This window comes from Neomonachus schauinslandi, chromosome 1 (assembly GCF_002201575.2).
Source record: "Neomonachus schauinslandi chromosome 1, ASM220157v2, whole genome shotgun sequence".
NCBI lineage: Eukaryota > Metazoa > Chordata > Mammalia > Carnivora > Phocidae > Neomonachus > Neomonachus schauinslandi.
In genome coordinates, this window is record NC_058403.1 from 211,824,488 (window position 1) to 211,843,247 (window position 18,760).

The following is an 18,760-nucleotide window of genomic DNA, read 5'->3' on the forward strand; positions in this document are numbered from 1 at the left end:
AAGGCACACCGAGCGTCTGGGCGGCCAGTGAGCGGAGGGAGCGGGGCGGCGGCCTGGGTCTCCCCCGGGAGTGAACTGCGCGCACACCTCTCAGGCCGCTCTCGCTCTCTGCCTGCAGGCCTACCTCGAGCACCTGGAGGGGCAGAAGCACAAAAAGAAAGAGGCGGCCCGGAAGACGGGCACCCAGGCCAGCGGTGGCCCGGGCAGGGTGCCAGCGCGGCTGGGCTGTGGCCTCTGTGCCGTGTGGTGCCCGGGGCCGGATGCCTACGCCGCTCACATCCGGGGTGCCAGGCACCAGAAGGTAGGAGCCCTCCCAGGCCCCCGGCATCGAGGGGGCCGCAAACGACAGGAAGCTCTTCCTGTGGGGCCCATGCTGTTCCATTCCTCAGAATATTATAGAAGTCTCACCCGCCCCCTGGGCCAACGGTGAGGGGGGGCTTGTTCCCAGACTGCAGGGGAAACCTTAGGTATTTACACGTTTGTAGAAACAAGAGTTTGTTGATGAGGTCAAACTGCACGGTCCATTTGGGGTTCTGCTTTTTAAAAATTAAGCAGATCCAATTCAGTTAATACAATTCAAACAGTAAGGTTTCATGTCAATTTTGATAGCAGTGTTTTAATTGATAGGGAATAATTTAATATCCGTGCTTTTAATATTGATTGTTGATAGCAATCAACATTTTCCTGTGGCCTTAAAAGTGCCTGTCTTATGTCAGCTAATGGAGAAACTTGATGGGATCCCCCACCCGAGAGAAGGTAGGGAGACCCCCATCTCTCTCCCCGGGGCCTGCCCTTGCCGTGCTCCAGAGGGAGCTTTGCGAAAAGCAGCAACCCTTCCCAAATGGTATTGATAACCTGCAAGATAATGCTCTCTTGGGGGGCAGTTTGCGCTGCAGGCAGGAGGAGTGCCTGGCAGGACACCAGCTTCTCCCCATGTAGTCACCAGCAGGACAATTAGGAAGGCCCCTGTCTCGTGGCCCCACACAGAACCTCCTCCCGGTGCCCAGGCCCACCTCCCTCCTGCCCCCGGGGCCTTTGCTTCTACCCTCCCCCGCGGCCAGCCCTCCTCCAGCTCCCCACTGCAGAGCTGGGCCACCCTCAGATCACCTGCCTGAGGACCTGTCTTCTCCCCTCCTTCGGCCCAGCTGGGGCAGGCTCTCAAAAGCTCGAGCAAATCCACAAAACCCACAAAGGCAAGAGCAGACATGTGGAGGAGGGGAAGTGAGCAGGTGGAGGAGAAGTGAGAAAAGGGGATGCACAGGCCTGGCCATGCAGGGGTGCAGGCAGGAGAACTGGGACCCAGGAAGAGTGGGCCGTTCTGGGGGCCGGGGAGAACCTGCAACCAGCTCTGGGTGGAGGCAGGTCTGAGCTGTGAGTGTCAAGAGACTTGGAGCCTGAGAACAGGTCTGAGGTGGTTGTCCGGGAAGATGCTGCGGGCGGTGGGACGGTCCTTCCAATAAGTGCATTGAATGGGGCCTGGAAGCAGGAAGGATCTTCTAGAGGGAGTGATGCCTGAGAGCCAAGGGCATGCCGCTGGGGCCTGGGATGGGACCTGCATCCTCCCTCCCACAGGTTGCCAGACCCTCCACCCACCACGTGCTCTTCCTGCCTCTTGAGGATGTCTGATCAGGCTCGGTGGTGGCCCTGACAGGGGGCCTGGGTCTGTTCCAGGTCTTGAAGCTGCACACTAAGTTGGGGAAGCCCATCCCTACCATTGAACCAGTGCTGGGGGACTCCAGCTCAGCCCAGGCCACCTGCACCAGCAAGCCGGCCCCCGTCGCCACGGAGAGTCCCCCCATGGCCTCTGCTAAGCCCACAGTCCCTGCTGGCCCCAGCGTGTGTGCCCTGAGCAAGCCAGCACTGGCCAGGAACGTGGGTACGTGTCACAGCCCCACGCCCACGCTCTGACTCGTTCCTCCTGCTGGGATTTCAAAGAAGCACTTGTCCTGTTAACTGTGGGCATGTGTCAGAGCCGTCACCTCTCTCTAGAGGGGCTAAGCCCTGGATGGAGGGTGGGGATGGTGAGAGGCACGCCTTCTCTCCCACATTCTGGCCACCTCGGGCCACACCCTTGGGAAGCGTGGGCAGAGCCTGTAGTCCGGTGGCAGCATGACTCACGCCCCAGTGCTCAGGGTGAACATGTGCTCAGGGCTCCGATGAGTTATGTGGGTCTCAGGAAATTGAGGGGGGCTCCTTGGTCCCCCACCTGCAGCCCCATCTCCCCTGTGTGTGGCCTGCCTGGTGGCGCGGATTGAGTGGCAACAGCTAGGGTCCGTGGGAGACACTCCGCTGACTGCTTTGTGGCATTCCTGATTTGCCCTCCGCGACTCTCTTCTGGAAAGTAGGTTCTGTCGTAATCCCGGTTTGCAGAGGGACAGCCAGAGGTGAGGCAAGGTCACGTACCTGGCCCTGGGCCACCTCATCCATAGTGGAGGTGGGATTCAGACCCAGGGCCATCCCACGGGCTCTGCTCTCCACCACTGAGCTTTGCCCAGGAAGGGGAGGAGGATTTATTTTGAGCCTCAGCAGCACTGTGTTTTGAATCACCACATGATATTGAACTCCAAACCAGAGAACAGTGTGGTAACAGAGACCCGTCTCCCCTCTGGCGCCCAGTGAATTTGCTGAAGGGGGCTAGCTTGACCATGACCCCGGGTCCACCTGGAAGTCCATCTTCGGCTACCTAGGGGCTGCAGAGTGGTGCGGCCACGGGCTCCTCCACGAGGGGCCTGCCACTGGGGCCTCCCCGTGGACGTGTTCAGGTGGGCACCAAATGCTGCGTGGGCCTGGTGCTCTCAGCTGCGACCCAAGCTGGCACGGAAGGGGTCTTTCAGGACCGGGAATCTGACTGATGTCACAAGGGGGTGAATGCGCAGTGGGAGACCTTGGTTTGCATCGCATTCCACACTTGATGCGGGCGGACCAGAAGCCGGCCCTGGTTTCTGGCTGGAGCAGGTCATGAGCAGCCCAGCTTTTCCTTCCAGGGCCTTCCAAGCCTCAGACGGCGAGCAGCAGGGCCCCAAAGGGCAAAGGGGCACACCCCGCACCAGATGGGCCCAGAGATCCGCCCTCCAGAGGAGACTCTGCAGAAGCTTCTGGAAGCTGTGATGCGCAGCCAGTGGGCCCAGACTATGTGGAAGAGGTAACTGCCAGGCAGCTGCCATGCCCTGGGCCGTCGGCGTGTACCCTGCTCCCCCTCTAGGCTGTGGTGAAGGACTCCAGCAGGGCTCAGGCTTCAAGACCGCGCCCCGGGTCGCCATCTGAGATGTACACACCTGTCCACGGGCAGTCCACAGTGAGCCGTAACGTCTTGCGGAACTCACTGGAAGGTCCAGGCACCGCGTTTCAGATCTTAGAAGGAAGGCCTGAGACAGACAGAGGCACAGGATCCTGGGCATCAGGAGCCGGTGTGCAACCTCCGTGGGCACCGCCCCTATGCCCGGAGCCTGCAAGGCCTGCCTGGAACAGCTTCTAGAACCAGATTTGGAAGCCGCCTCCCCTGGCCGCTTCCCTAGTTCTCAGGCTCCCCCTCAGTGGCTGAAAGGAAGTGTGAGCATTAGCGTGTTTTCTGGTTTTGTCCCGTGAAAAGTTGCCACCCCAGATAGGAGTCCTGCCTAGGCAGCCCTGGCATTTCAGAGTTGAGGAGCCGATCAGGTGCATAAAAGCCTCAGGAAGCACAGCAGGGCCTGTGACGGGTGGAACTCAGGACGGAACAGAGGCAGGGGCTGTGCGGGACAGGCCATGGGTGTCCGCGCCCGGGGCGGGGAGGGGGGTGGGGGAACGGGACAGGGCAGTGGCCGAGGGCAGCCGGGGCACGGGAGGGTGCGTTGGTGACACGCCGGCTCCCCCGAAGCCCGCTTGGCAGGCGGGACGCCAGCACGCAGGCCTCCCGGGAAGGCTCGGGGCCCCCGAGGGGAGGAGGGTGCCCCTGCCCAGGGGCCAGACGCACCGCGTGGGCAGCGGCCAGCTCAGCGGGGCGCTGTGTCTCAGGTGCGCAACGAGGAAGGCAAGGTGGTCCGGTTCCAGTGCAGGCTGTGCGAGTGCAGTTTCGGCGACGCCACGGCCAGGGACACGCACGTGCGGGGGCGGCGGCACTGGCTGCATGCAGCACAAGGTGTGCGGGGCTGGGCGAGGGCGGGGGGGTGCTGACCGGCCAGGCTTCTCGCACCCCTCCCCGTGCCCCCGACAGGCGCTCCGGGCCCCGCGGGCCTGTCCCCCGCGTTCCCGCTGCCTGGAGCCTGCAGGAGACCCAGCACTAGCTGTGTTTCCCATGGCGCCTCGGCTCTGGACCCGCTTGTTGCTGGAGGGGCCCCCGAGCACACGGAACAGGTTCACAGATGCAGCTGAGCTGGGATGCGGGGGCAAGGGGGGAGCCTGGGGGCTGGGAGGTCGTGACCCAGGGGCCACTGCTGCGGCGGGGGCGCTGGGCTGTCCAGGCTGAGTGTCCCCTGGGAGCCGGTCCTCCGAGGAGCAGGGGTGACGGGTGCTGAGGCCTCCAGCACCAGCAGGGCCCTTGTCGGGGCGCCCAGGGGGGTGGCCCGTGGGCCCTTCTGCCCTGTGGGCTCCACCAGAGGAGGGGCGGTCGGCTGCCTTCCCCAGGCCTCCCCTCATAGGTTCGCGGGGCAGTGGGCACGTCATCACGCGTGCACACCCCCCCTTTTTAGCTGCTGCATTGAGGTGTCGTTCACACGCCACACGACTCACCCACATAAAGGATACGGTTTCATGGCTTTTACTACTGTGGATTCACAGAGCTGTGACCCTTATCTCTCTAGTTCCAGAATATTCCATCTCCCCAAAGTGAAGCCCCATCCCCATTAGCAGTCACCCCCACATACTGTCCCACAAGTCCCCTTCCCGTCCGTGGATGAGCCTGTTCTGGATGTTCCACATAAATGGACTCACACCCCGTGTGGCCTTCTGCGTCTGGTTCCCTCCCTGAGCGTCGTGGGCTCGGGGTCCGTCCCCGGGGCAGCACGTGTGGGCGCCTCGCTCCTGCTTGTGGCCGAGGGACGCTCCCGTGTGTGGGGGACACATTGTGTGTACCGGTCCATCCGTCGATGGACCCGTGGGCCATTGCCAGCAGTGAATGGTCCCTGGACAGCACTGCGCCTTGTGAATGATGAAGGAAGCACCATAAACTACATTCAGCAAAAGAATCTGCAGTGCTATTGAAAACGCGGATTGCTGGATTTCACGCAGATGGTGTTTCCCCTGAGTTAGCTCGCTTAGAAATACGCACTTGGCGTTGGCTCTGCCGCAACCCATCCGTGGTCAGTGAGGGTGTCTCACGGTGGGGCCGAATTTCCTTCTTCCCTGGCTGCGCACGCATTGCGGCCGTGCTCCCCGTGGAAGCTCCCTGTTTTGTGGCGCCCGGGTCCCGAGTGTTAGGACTCTGGGGGATGGAGCCCCGACTGTTGAGTCAGCCCGCAGAAGGGTGTGGCCGTGGGGGCTCCCGGGGCTCCTGGCACTTGTCGAAATGAAGGTCTCCCATCTCACAGCCCTTCCTGCCCTTTCCAGAAAAAGGTGGACCCTGACCTCCCGTTTGCGGTGAAGCCCAGCCACAGAGCTCGGAAGCTGCTGGAGGCCAGGCTGAGGAAGCAGAGGCAGCTGACCAGGAAGCGGCTTGAGGAGATGCGGTGCTGGTACGCGGGGTCCCTGCTGGGGTCCCTGCCAGGCCGCCCTCACCCCCCGAACACCCTCTGCTCGCTTTCGGGTGCAGGGACCCAGGGGCTCACCCCTGCAATGTGGCCACGGGACACTGCCCTTGGGGGGAGATGGTCACGCTGAGGACCTGTGTGTCACACAACATAAACATAGGACAGCACAGTCCCCGCAACCACGGGCAGGCGCTCTAGGCCCCCATTCACAGGGATGCCCTGGGTCTCCATGCACCCTGACCCCAGTGTTCCCTTGACCCCTGGTGTCCCTTGACCTCCTGTGTGTCCTTGACGTATGTTCTCTGACCCCAGTGTCCCCCTGACCTCCTGTGTCTATCTTACCCCCAGTGTCCCCTGACCCTGGTGTCCCCTGACCATCCACACATTTGTCATGTCCTCTTCCACCCCTTGGAGCAATTTAAAAGCGTTTTTTGACATGGTGTCTGATTGATGGAGGATCCGGGCAGTGTCGGAGCTGGGGAACAAAGCCCAGGACAGGCCCGGGGCCGTAGCTGTCCCCTCCTTCCCCACCTGTTGCCCTTGGCCTCTGTCCTCTAGGCCCGCCTCGCCTCAGTCCTCTAGGCCCGCCTCGCCCAGAACCCCGACCCTCCACCCGGGGGGGCCTCCCTGCCCCGCTCAGTCAGCCCGGGCCTTGGGAACAGAGTGACCCCCACTACCTGTGCTCACCGCCCGCGTGCTCTGGGCTTCCGGAGTTCTCCTCGGCCAGCGTGTCAGACACCAGCTTGAGGGCGTGCTCCGAGTGGGACACGGCCCTCTGCATGGCCAGGAGCTCCTCCTCCGTGGGGTAGATGGTGGCGTGCTTATACAAGACGTGCCAGTCGTCGCTGGACTCCGGCCGCCGCGCACACTGCCGGGAAAGGTGGGCTCGTGCAGGACCCGTGTCCTGGGCTCTTGGGGCCCCATCAGGCGGCGGCACCTCTCCCTGGTGGTCCTGGAGCCCCAGCCTTGCTCAGCCCCAGGACAAGGGGTGCTTCTGATGCCACAGCCCGGGGGTCCCACAGCCGCTTAGAGGAGCCTGTTTCCCTGGTTCCCTGCAGGCACGGGCAGCTGTGCAGGAGGCGACCGGAGGAGGGGCCCCAGGCCCCGGATGAGCACCCCGGACCCTCAGCACCCGACCAGCACTCTCCTTCCCTCACGAGCAGGCCGGGGGCGCCTGCCAGCTCACCTCTGGTGGGTGGTGGCCTTGTCTTTGTGCCAAAATGCCTCCCTTGGTGGAGGCCCTGCGGGCGCGTGAGCTACTCAGGCCCTCACTAGAAAGGCCTGAATCCTCCAGGAGCGAGGAACACAACTTTGAACCAAGACCCCCGAGAGGTGCCCAGGGTTGGGAACTGGCAGGTCCTGCGGGCCATAGCCCAGCCCCAACACTGGTCACCAACAGGAACCCCGGGCCGGGGCCCCACTTCCCTGCGGAGCCCTCAGCGTCCGTCCGGGTAGGCCTGGCCCGGGGTTGGATGGGAGCCTTCCATTCCCACCTTGCTGAGGGGGAGAGCTGCAGAAATGTAAGGACATCACCAAAGGGGAGCCCACAGGCCCCACGGGGTCACACATACTCACTGGTTCACTGCCTCGTGGGTCCCCATCCTTCTTTCGCCTGGCTCTCTGCTATCCCTTGCCTGTCACCCCCAAAGCCAGCCTGACTCTGGGGCTCCCCAGGGCCCCCTGCTGCACGCGCCGGGCCTCAGCGGGGCTGACACTCACCCTGCCCCCTGCCCGCCAGGCGCCCGGGGCCCTTCAGCCTGCCCTTGACGAGCCCACCTTTCCCGGCAGTGTGCGCGGCGGCCGGAGTCCAGCGACGACCGGCACGTCTTGTATAAGCACGCCACCATCTACCCCACGGAGGAGGAGCTCCTGGCCATGCAGAGGGCCGTGTCCCACTCGGAGCACGCCCTCAAGCTGGTGTCTGACACGCTGGCCGAGGAGAACTCCGGAAGCCCAGAGCACGCGGGCGGTGAGCACAGGTAGTGGGGGTCACTCTGTTCCCAAGGCCCGGGCTGACTGAGCAGGGCAGGGAGGCCCCCCCGGGTGGAGGGTCGGGGTTCTGGACAGGATGTGGCTTGCAGGAGGGCAGAGGCGCCTCACCCTCATTGGCTTTGAGCTCTTCGAGGTCTCTGGGGCTTTCCAGCCCGCCACAGAACGTTCCCCAAATTGACATTTCCTATCGAAGGTGCATCTAGAAATGTCCTTTACGAAGGGTGAACCAGTCTGTTTCTCATCTGTGAAATGGAGATTAAGGGTGATTCTGACCCGTCCCCTTCCTCCGGGGGCGGTGAGGGCCCCCCGAGCAGGAGATGCCACCAAGTGCCTGCGTGAGCCACTGTTCCAGGCGCCGTGACTGTCCGGGTGGGGAGGCCCCCCACCTGTGACCGGGAGGAAGTCCCCTTTTCCAAGCCCTTTCTCTCTGGGTGGCTGCTTTGTCTCCTTGTTGAGAGGTTTGTATGATGCTGAAATACACCGTGGCACTTACCATCTCAGCCACGTTCGCGCGGACGGGCCAGGGGCACGGAGGACGCATGTGGGGGTGCGCCCATCACCACCGTCTGCCTCCAGGGCTCTTTCACCCCCTGATGCGGAGATCTGTCCTGTTAAATTCCCCGCGCCCCTGCCCCCGCCCTGGCACCCACCACTGCACTTCCTGTCCCCGCGGCTCAGTCCGTCCTGGACACCGCACGCACAGGCAAGAGGGGTCCTGCAGTGTCCACCCGTTTGCGTCCGGCTGGTACCCCTCAGTAGCCTTTTATTACCGCAGTGTCTGCGCCCTGGGGGAGCGCACGTATGCCCCTCGTGAGTGAGCTCCAGAGAGTCGTCCTGTCCCCTGGGCTCAAACCTATGGCTTCCCCTAGGAGAGTGCCCCTCCTCCACCCACGCGTGACAGAGAAGCAGGGGTGCACCCAGCTGCCCCCGGCACCTGTGCGCAAAATGGCGGAGTCCCGTTCCAGCTTGTCGCAAGTGTCGTGTGAGCATGCCCGTGGCGCTCAGCTCAGCACCTGCAGATTCGCGTGACCCCACGACAGCAGGTCAGCCTCCACGTGGTGCGTCTGGGAGCCGCCCCTTCACGGCCCCACGCTCCCCCTCCCCTAAACCGTGCAACCGCCGTGGGCTCAAAAAACAAAGCTGACCTCGTTCTTTAAGCTTTCACATGACATTTACGTCAAATCGCATGTGAGGTCCTTTATTTTTCAAAAACATGGAAATGCGTTTTTTACAGAGCGTCATAGTGAACCGTCGCGTACTCAGTTGTGGCAAAGAGCGTGTTAGCACTGGGGGTTTTCACTTACTGTGGAGGTTCTCGCCCACACAAGCTGACGGAACAGTGAAGCCCCACTGAGCGCCCAGTGCGGGTCCCTGGACCGTGGTCCCCTGTCCTACATGATCTCTTAGAAGGGAGCTGTCCGGGAGGCCAGGAGCCGGCCCTAAACAGCGAGGGCTCCTGTTTTGACTTCACAAAACCACAATGCCGTTATACTTCAACAGCGTCAGATAAGCAGGGTCCACAGAGATCAGACTGTGGGTTTAGGGCTGTTTGGTTTTACAGTGGGTGTGAATTGGGATCCAGATTGATTGACGAGCCTGAGTCTCTTTGTCTGCAGGCCCCCCCCCGCCACACACACCCCTGCCCCCCTGTGCTCTGCCCTCCCTGGTCCTCCCCCAAGTCCAGCCATCTCCCGTCTGCGTGTTGCTGGTGGCCTCCTGGCCCAGTCCTCTCAGGTAGCGCTAGGCTCTGGTGCACGTGGTCCAGAAACCAACAAGAAATACACAAATGGGGGCGCCTGGGTGGCTCAGTTGGTTAAGTGTCTTGAGTCTCCATCTCAGGGTCGTGAGTTCAAACCCCACATTGGGCTCCTCGCTGGGCATGGAGCCTACCTAAAAAGAAATACATAAGTGAATTTTTAAAAACCAGGGCCCCTCCTATCCCGAGGAGTGTCACAAAGCAAGCGGCAGTGGCTCCTGGAGCGGAGGGGGGACTTGGTGAGCGTGTCCAGGCAGAGGGCCCGGCGAGGGAAGCAGCCTCGTGGGCTGGAGCACAGGGACCAAGGGAGGCTGCGGGTCGGGCTGGGAGAAGCTGGGGTGTCCCCCACCCCCCCACCTGCAGAGGGGCAGCACCGGGAGGGGACATGTCGAGGCAGAGGCAGTCAAGCTGGCCTGGGCTTCAGAGGGGTGAGCGAGCAGGGACCCGAGTCAGGACGCTGCGGGGCGGGGCCCCGCCAGGCTCGGGACGTGGGCTGGAGGGGAGAGGGCAGGCTCCCGGCAGAGCACCTGCACGGGCCTCCCAGCCAAGGAGCTGAGGTGGGGGGCACAGTGACCCCAGAGACACTCGGGAGGGACACAGAGCCCAGGGCCCCTGAGGGCGGATCCAGCTGGCTGAGGACCAGGGGCCATGGGGATGGCCATTGGTGGCCTTCCTCAGAATGCAGATTATCGGGAAGGAGTAACCGCCAGCCCTTACTGAGCACGCAACTTGGCGGGCTTGTTCCCAGGGGCACGTGCCCATTTCACAGATGGGGAAGCTGAGGTGGAGGCCCGGCAAGGAGCCCGTGAGCGCAGGAGTCGGGGACCCTGGCGGCAGCCCCTTCTCCTGACCCCCTTCCCCTGTGGGTCTCACACGTTTGTGGGCTTGTCTTCACAGCGGCGGCTCGTCCTCAGCTCGGGTCCTGAAGGGCGTGATGCGGGTCGGCCTCCTGGCGAAGGGCCTGCTCCTGCGGGGAGACAGGACGGTGCGGCTGGCCCTGCTCTGCTTGCAGAAGCCCACGCACGCCCTCCTGCAGAGAGTCTCTGAGCAGCTGCCCCGGCAGCTCCCGGTAAGCGGGTAAGCGCCGTGGCCCCCGCGTGCGGCCCCCAGACGGGATGGCTTTGTTCCCACGCGGTTCTAAGAAACAAGAGACGTGGCTGTTGGACCCAGACCAGGTTGTTTTTATAAAAAAGTTGATGAGAGGGGGAACTTCGGGGTTCCTTTATAAAGTGAATTTAGGGTAAAACTCAGAAATGACGTAACTGTCCCGTCACTACGGATGGTGACTTACTAGCCGTTACAGGGGTGAGTGGAGCCGAGCACTGCACAAGGCCCTTGGTGGTGGGGAGTCGAGAGCGGCCTTGTGAAAACCTGTTTGGAGGGGCGCCTGGGTGGCTCAGTCGTTAGGCGTCTGCCTTCGGCTCAGGTCATGATCCCAGGGTCCTGGGATCGAGCCCCGCATCGGGCTCCCTGCTTGGCAGGAATCCTGCTTCTCCCTCTCCCACTCCCCCTGCTTGTTTCTCTCTCTCACTGTCAAATAAATAAAAAATCTTTAAAAAGAAAACCCGTTTGGGGACAGCGGGAGGCTGCCTGGGCTCCTCTCTGGACTGTCATGGGACGTTCTCATCAGAGACCTTGATTGGGGGAGGATTGAGATGATCTCAGGTTTAAAAAGTCCGATCCTGGGGTGGAGGGGGTCTCTTTCCTGGTGAGTCTGTCTCTGCTCCCGGGAGAATCCAGCACTGGGGGCTGCACAGACCCAGGCCCACCCTCCGGGGCCCCCACTCTGGTCACGAGCAAGCAGAAGAGCAAGTGGATGTCCAGTGTGCTGTTTGTGAAGAAATGAAAGTCAGAGGCCAAGGAGGGAGCACCGGCAGGGAGGGGGGAGGCGTGCATCCCGACAGGGGAGGCCTTGAAAGATGGGGGAACAGTGTTCCACGTAGAGGGACCTGCATCTGCAGCGGCTGAGCGGCAGGAGGCCTGGGGGCGGCACACGGGGGCCTGGATCACACCAGGCCTGAAGGCCATACAAGCAGGTAGGCCTGCGTTCTCAGGGAAGTGGGAAGACAGGAGGGTTTTGAGCAGAGGAGTGACAACGCCGCTTGGTTGATTTAAATACTCATTTCCGTGGCTCAGTCGGTTAAGCCTCAAACTCTTGACACAGGCTCAGGCCATGATATTGGGGTCAGGGGATCGAGCCCCATGACAGGCTCTGTGCTCAGTGGGGAGTCTGCTTGAGGTTCTCTCTCTCCCTCTCCCTCCTCCTCTGCTCCTCCCCACCCACCCCCACTCTCACAGATGAACGCACACGCTCCTTCTCTCTCAGATAAATAAATTTTTAAATAAACCAGTAAGCACCTGTTTCCTTCACACCCATGACACAGTGGTTTCCTGCCAGCTCTTGCAGGGGCACAGGCATGGCTCAGATGCAGGCTCACGAAGACAGCCCAGGCTGTGGGTGAGCGGGCAGTGCACCCCACCCCAGCGCCATGGACAGGGCCGCCCGCAGGGGCCCCCTCAGGAGGAGGCCCTGGACGGGACTGGGTAGCAGGCAGGAGGAAGGTGTGATTCGGGCATCAGGCGTGCATGCAGGTGGCGTCAGAGGATGCTGGGTGCTGGGTGCACATCTCCATGCTGCAGGCCCCAGGCACCCTGAGGCAGGCCTGGGGCTCTCCGGTCCCCGCACGAAGATGTGAAGCAGCATGAAGTCCAGGGAGGTGAGGGGGAAGCATTTGAACCCCCGTGCCGGCCAGGTGGGGGAAGACAGCTTAGCCGGGGCAGAGAGCATTTCTAGGGGTGCAGAGACAGCTGCCTGAAGCTCCGCGCAGCTCGGGGGAGCCCTGGCCAGACATCTCAGGGACTTCAAAACAAGGCGAGGGACGCTGTAAGGCTTCTACCGGGCAGCGGGCACTGCACCAAACCCGCATCCGTTATGAAGTCTCCCCGGAGGGCCTGCCTGTGAGGGTGACCCGCTCAGGGTACCCCCCCAGGGAGGGGCGGGGGCCGTGCCTGGGCCCCTGTGGCAGGCAGGGGGTGGCGACCAGAGCCAGAGGGGGCCTGGGTCTTGTCTGGAACCTGAACACCGAATGGGTTCTCCCTGTTCTCCCCTGGTGTGCCAAACCATAGCATGTTCGAGACCCGCTGAAGGATCTTGCTGTTTTCAATTAGCGCCCCTTGGGTCCAACTTCATGTGCATATTTAAGGAACGTCATTGTGTTGTGCGGCCGACGAGCATTTCACTGCTGTTCGTCTATAACTTGAGGGGCCCTTCTGTGTAGTTGGACATTCAGGTCGTTTCCAGCAAGAAGGTGACCTCGTACGCACATGAGAGCTTATCCCAGGGGCAGAATTGCTGGCCAAATACGTGAGACCAGATGTTTCTGGTAAATGTTGCCAGGTCAGCCTCCCCCAGCAGTTTATAGATGCCCGGGTTTGCCAGCCTGGCTGTGCTTCACACTTCTTGAGGTCTGTGCTCCCAGGTGATGATGGTACCTCGTCATAGTTTTAATTTTCTTCTTTCTTACCACGGGAGTAATCTGTGTCGTTGCGTAAAGAGTCATTTCTGTCTCTTTTCTGCAAGCTACCTGTTATGTCACTCACCAGTTTGTTTTTCTAATTGGATTGCTGGTCTTGTTGAGCTGCAGGCGTTCTTTACATATGAAGGCACCTACATGCCGGGTCTGTTATCTGTACGCATTGCTACGTAGGTGCGCTCCCGCAGGCCAGGGGCTACGTCTCCGTCCCTTGGCGGTTCCAGGCGCCCAGCACGGGGCCCAGCACTCAGTCACATCCTTGCTTCTCAGCCAGGGTGACACGGACTCGTGTTGCATTTGCACCTCATAGATGGTGACAGAAGACAAGTACGAGGTCTCCTCTGACTCCGAAGACATCATCATCATTTCCTCCTGCGAGGAGCCCAGGATGAGGGTCACTGTGTCCCTCACCTCGCCCCTGATGCGGGAGGACCCTTCCCCGGACCAAGGTGCGGCCAGACCCTTCTCTCCCGCCCCACGCCCCGCGCCCCCTGGTGGCTGAGGGCAGCATCTGCCCGTGTGCTGGGTGGGGTGGGGGCCACGGCCGACGGCCTTCTGGCACTTGGGTCAGCCCTGGATGCCACCGTCAGAGAAGAGCTGGGCGTCGGGGCGGCCGCCGACAGAGTCCAGGCTGTGGTGCGCTCCGGGGCACCCACCTCGGGCGCGCAGCACCGTCATCCTCCCCTCACCTCCGGGCCAGCATAGGCTCCTGCTCTCCACCCAGGGAGACCGGCTGGGCCGGTTCCCCGGGGCTCGGTTGATTCCTTGTGTCTGTGTAGCCGGGGCCGCAGCCGACTCCGCGGGTTGCAAAGCCTCTCGTGTGGGACGTGGGGGCTCAGGGGACTTGAGGCGGGTTGGCATCGCCAGAGGGAGTGGGCAGGGTGCTGGGCCAGGCCCGCGGGCAGCGAGGGCCTCGAGTCACGGCCACGTGGTGAAGGCCAGCTTCCAGGAATGCACTGCGGGCCTCCGGGAGCCACAGAACCTCCCGGAACAGCCCCGTGACTGTCTTCCAAGCTCCAGTCATTCTCGAACCTCCGTCACGATTGTTTTGTCATAGCAGAGGGCCACCGTCTAACGTTCTTTAAATCAGTTCATTTTTGTCACTTACGTTTTTTAAGAGTGGCACCCTTGAACTGTTGGTGGAAAACAGTACCAGTTGTCATGGTCGTCTAAGAAAATAAACACGGGAGATAAAACAACATCGTTAAATTCTAGCTGAAGGCCCCGCTGGGCTTTGCTCAGACTCACCAACGGGGCAGACTGGGCGCGTGGGCAAGTGTGAGCGCTCCGAGGCTGCTGAATGGGGCTGGCTGGAGGGGACCCCCGCTGTGTCCCCGCGGGGGGGGTCCAGGCCCCGGCTGGCTGTCACCGGAGGGGAGCTTCGAAAGCCCCTCCTCGCACACACACCCCTGCCGGCTCATCTCAGCCTGAAGGAGGGGTTGGCTCGCGACCCACGTGTGGGGACACTTATGCACAAGTGACACCCGGTCCCATCACCTGACCTCTGTGATCAGGGGCCTCCTGGAGCCAGGAGGGGAGTGTGAGGCAGTAGTAAGAAGGCAGGAAAAGGCGCCTGAGTCTCTCCCAGACCTGGGGCTTTCGCCATCAATGAAGGCACCTGTTGGAGTCTGACCCACTTCCTCTCTTGTGGTTGATGCCCTTGTTAGTTTCTGGAAATGTGGCTTCATTCATAGTTTCCCACCTGAACTGTACTTGCTCACCACGGGACCGCAGAGGGAGAGGATTTGCAGGGACGTGACTTCTCCGGTCCTTGCAGTGTCCTGGAGGAAAGACGGTCTGGAGCCCTGTACCTTCCAGAGACCCGAGGGCCCAGGAAGGCGGGAGGAGGGGAAGGGGCTCTGTGCCCACACGCCCTTTCCTTCTAGAGGGAATGCAGGTGCCTCCGTCCGACCCAGGCGACGTCCTGAGCCCAGAGAAGTGCCTCCAGTCACTGGCTGCCCTCCGCCACGCCAAGTGGTTCCAGGTCAGGAGGCAGGGGTGCCGCACGGGTTGGTCCGTGTCTCGTGTCTCCCTGCCAAGCGCGAACCCAACATTCGTGTCGGGAACGTGAGCGGAGTGCTCGCTGCTCTGGGGGTGGGGACGCCGTGGCCATGCAGCCACCCGATGGCGGGTACCAGGGGCTCCGAATTGGAACCGTTCAGTTGGCCTGGGCCCCTTTGGGCAGGGACCCCGCTCCCAGCTGCCGTGCTTGAGGCCAGCCGGCCTGTGCGGGCCCCCAGAGTCCCTCCTGGGCCAGGCCCACGGCCCAAGCATCAGCCCTTGTGCCCCGGGCCTCGCGCACGTGGCTCCCTGAGCTGACGGTGTACTTTTTCCCCCCAAGGCTCGAGCCAGCGGCCTGCAGCCATGTGTGATTGTCCTCAGGGTCCTCCGTGACCTCTGCCGGCGTGTGCCCGCCTGGGAGGCCCTGCCACACTGGGTAAGGCGGCACCAGGTGGCCTCCACGCCCCCACGGGCCTCATTTGTCCGAGACAGATGCCCCCCTTCCCAGTGCTGGGCTTTCCAAAAGGGGTCCCCTTAAGCCTGAGCAGCCAGGAAAGGTAGATGCAGTGGGGGCGTCTCAGGGGTCCCTTGGGGACCGGGAAGAGGCCTGCTACAGAGCATAGCCTCATCTGACTGCCATCATCTGAAACCCACACCTTGCAGATAGAACCAGGGAGCACATGAAGGCAGGGGTGCCCAGGACACTGGCCTGGGGGCCGCCTGGCACACCCCCTCCCTCTGATGGGGAGACAGGGCTCTGACACCCCCCGGCAGTCAGCCTGAAGCCCATCGGGGGAAAAGGGAGAAGACAGATGCAGGGGCACCCATGCCCCCAAACCCCAAGTTGCCTGCCCTCTCTAGGGCACCCCCCAACACCTTTCTCTGGGATCACGCCATGTCTGTGCACCCGTTGGCAGGTCTGAGTCTGTCCCTCTCTCCTTTACTTTGGGAGATGCTTGCTTTGTATGTCAGTTCTGTGGGCAGCATGTCTCCCCCACCAAAGCCGGGCTCTTAGACAAGCAGACCCTTCCCACCCCGGCCCGGCCGCCCTGGGCCTTAGTCACAAGGGCCATCTCCAAAACCAAGGGTTCTTGTGCCCCCCCATCCCAGTCTCCATTTCCTGCCCCGTGTCCAGCAGGAACACCGATCTTGACACGACCCCCTTGTGGACGCGGGGTCCTCTCTGACGCCGAGAGGAGCTGTTTTCCTGTAAATCTAGAAGCACCCCCAAGATAGCACGCATCCTGGTCCCGCCCGCAGGACACCCCCCCTGAGGCAGGGTGGCTTCCTGGGGAGGGGGGCATGCCAGAGCAGCCCAGTGGGTCATCGGGACCCCAGCTAAATGCACAAGGGTCACAGAGAGCGGTTCTTTTAACCCTCGGGTCACTGGCTCGCAGTGTTACTGTGCCCAGGATTTGCCCATGAGGAGTCGGGAGACGTGGAGAGTGAAGAAACCTGCGCTCAGCCAGGCCCCGAGGAGGCGGGAGGCGAGGCTCCAGGGATCCCCCTCCTCCGCAGAAATTGAAGGGTGGGTGGGCCTGAGGGAAGGAGCTCAGGGTCCCCTGGCGACCCCGCCCAGCCCGGCATTGCGGCTCTCGCTCCGGTTCCGGCGGGAGGCAGGCCCGCGTGCTGTACCCCAAGGCACGGTGTCTCTCCTGTCCCCACCCGGCGCAGGCCATGGAGCTGCTGGTGGAGAAGGCTCTGAGCAGCGCGTCAGGGCCCCTCAGTCCTGGGGACGGCATGAGGCGTGTCCTGGAGTGTGTGGCCTCGGGGACACTCCTGACAGGTCAGTCCCGCCGGCCGGGGAGCCCAGAGACCCGCAGCATGTGGCTTACACGCACTCGGGAGCACCGTCAAGGCAGACGGGAGGACGGACCCGGACAGACGCACGCGCCCCAGAGGAGGCACGTGGACGCGCCCGTGGAGGAGAGCGGGGCGCGCGGGTTGGGGCAGGAGGGGGCCCGCCCTGGGGCAGCAAGGCCCTGGTTCTCGGGGGCCCACCCGCCCTTTCTGGAGAGCCCCGGGAATCTTGCCAAAGGAAACAGCCGCAACGCAGATAACGGGCTGTAGGCAGAGGTGTTCACGCGGCGTATTTTCCGCCGCCAAGGGAGACCCCGCACCGCCCCACAGTTGAGATGTCAGCTGTAGAAATGGGGTTTCCTGGTCGCTCTAGTGACAGGATGGTAGCAGACTAAGAGCAGAAGCGATGCAGTGGGCCCGTCTGTGCAGTCACATGGCGCGCGGGGGGCGGGGTCGGACCCCGTGGGACCCGCCTGGGCCCCCGCGTTGCCCCACGGCCGTGGCAGTCTCTCACCGGGGGGCTCTCTCCTTTGCCGCCCCCACCTCCCCTCGCCAAGATGGGCCTGGGCTCCAGGATCCCTGCGAGAGAGACCAGAGGGACGCCCTCGGGTCCCTGACCCCCCAGCAGCGCGAGGACATCACGGCCAGTGCCCAGGTAGGACAGCCAGGCCCTGTGGCTCCACAGGTAGGGGGCCGCCCCCTCCCCCTCTCCTTCCCTTTGCAGAGATGGGCGGCCTGAGGGTGACAGGACTGCCCCCGGGACCTTGCTGGCTGGAACTTTCCTGGGCGCCCCTCGGCCCACTGCCCTGTGGTGTGAAAACACCCAGCCGTGGCCTCCAGCCCCACGCACCCCAGCAGAGCCCCTGGCTGTGGTTTCCTTTTAGCGGGCAAGTTTACTTAGATCTCCCAGCGGCCCAGAAACCATGTCGGGCCTGGCGCTTACGAATCGCCCCTAACAGGAAGCGCCAAGTTGGTCAGGATCAGAGGCGAACAGGAGATGCAGGGTTCAGGGTCCCCGTAGAGAGGCCAGCAGGGGCCGATGCCCCGAGGGGCGTCCTGGCGGTGTCCTGCCATCCACCGGCCCCAGCGAGCCCCCCACCTCTCTTTGCGCCTGAGTGTGTCCTGAGCTTCGAGTTGGGCTGTGGGCGCAGGGCGAGCTGGGGTGCCGTGCAGGGGGCACTGACCCGCTGTCTGCCCCCAGCACGCCCTGCGCTTGTTGGCGTTCCGGCAGATCCACGCGATCCTGGGCATGGAGCCTCTGCCGCCCCCCAGAAGCAGGCCCGGGGCCGCGCTTCCGTAAGAGGCTGTGGGAGGCGGGTGTGGCCCCCAAGGGCGACGTCCAGAGGAAGCAGGGCCGGCTGGGCGGAGAGGGGCCCGCGTGAGCAGCCTCACCCCTGCACGTGATTCCCTGGATTCATCCCGACGACGTTGGACTGTCGTGTTTTCCTTTCCAGGAAGGCTCCGTGGGTTTCTTTAAAAGCACTCGTGTTTAAATCCTCACGTTATCCCGGAGTGAGAGCCGCATGGGGCCACCCCCTCCCCACCCTGAGGCCCCCATGGCGGGGTAGAAGGTGGGGCACAGCGATGGTAAACCCTGGCGTTTCTCGCTAGCTTTGCACTCGCCCGTGGCCTACTAAGCATGTGGGTTTCTGAGGCATTTCCTTTGGATGCCGCAGCTTTGCGTGGACCCGAAGCCCTGCCAACCAACCCTTCTCGGCTGGGGAGGCAGGCCAGGGAGAGCTGGGGGGTAGGGGTAAGCCAGGCCAGGAGTGCCCCCTCCAGACCCCCAGCCTAGAGACCCCCCCACCGCCAGAGGTCTGCAGGCCTGAGCTGGGCGGTGTCTCTCCAGCCCACGTCCACCCCCAGGGAGGGTGGTAGGGCCAAGTGGTGGTGAGGATGCAGGCTGGGCGCTCCCCTCGCCCCCCAGAGAGGTCTGTGACCCACAGTCGGCCCTGACCCCGTACCACGGAGTGCCTTCTAACACTGCTGTCTGCCACTTCCCATTCGGGCCTGGGCTT

General features: G+C 62.8%; 1 protein-coding gene across 1 annotated transcript in view; it reads left to right on the forward strand.

The window, feature by feature from the left end:
- ZFR2 (zinc finger RNA binding protein 2) overlaps positions 1–18,124 on the forward strand; it is a 52,207-nt gene extending 34,083 nt beyond the window's left edge. The window contains 15 exon segments of the mRNA XM_044913124.1: positions 119–301; positions 1,672–1,876; positions 2,985–3,142; positions 3,991–4,116; positions 5,527–5,645; positions 6,719–6,851; positions 7,449–7,639; positions 10,306–10,477; positions 13,252–13,390; positions 14,828–14,925; positions 15,283–15,378; positions 16,617–16,728; positions 17,300–17,397; positions 17,944–18,030; positions 18,032–18,124. Of these exon segments, the coding sequence (XP_044769059.1) occupies positions 119–301; positions 1,672–1,876; positions 2,985–3,142; positions 3,991–4,116; positions 5,527–5,645; positions 6,719–6,851; positions 7,449–7,639; positions 10,306–10,477; positions 13,252–13,390; positions 14,828–14,925; positions 15,283–15,378; positions 16,617–16,728; positions 17,300–17,397; positions 17,944–18,030; positions 18,032–18,124 (2,010 nt within the window).
- Positions 18,125–18,760: the final 636 nt, after the last annotated feature.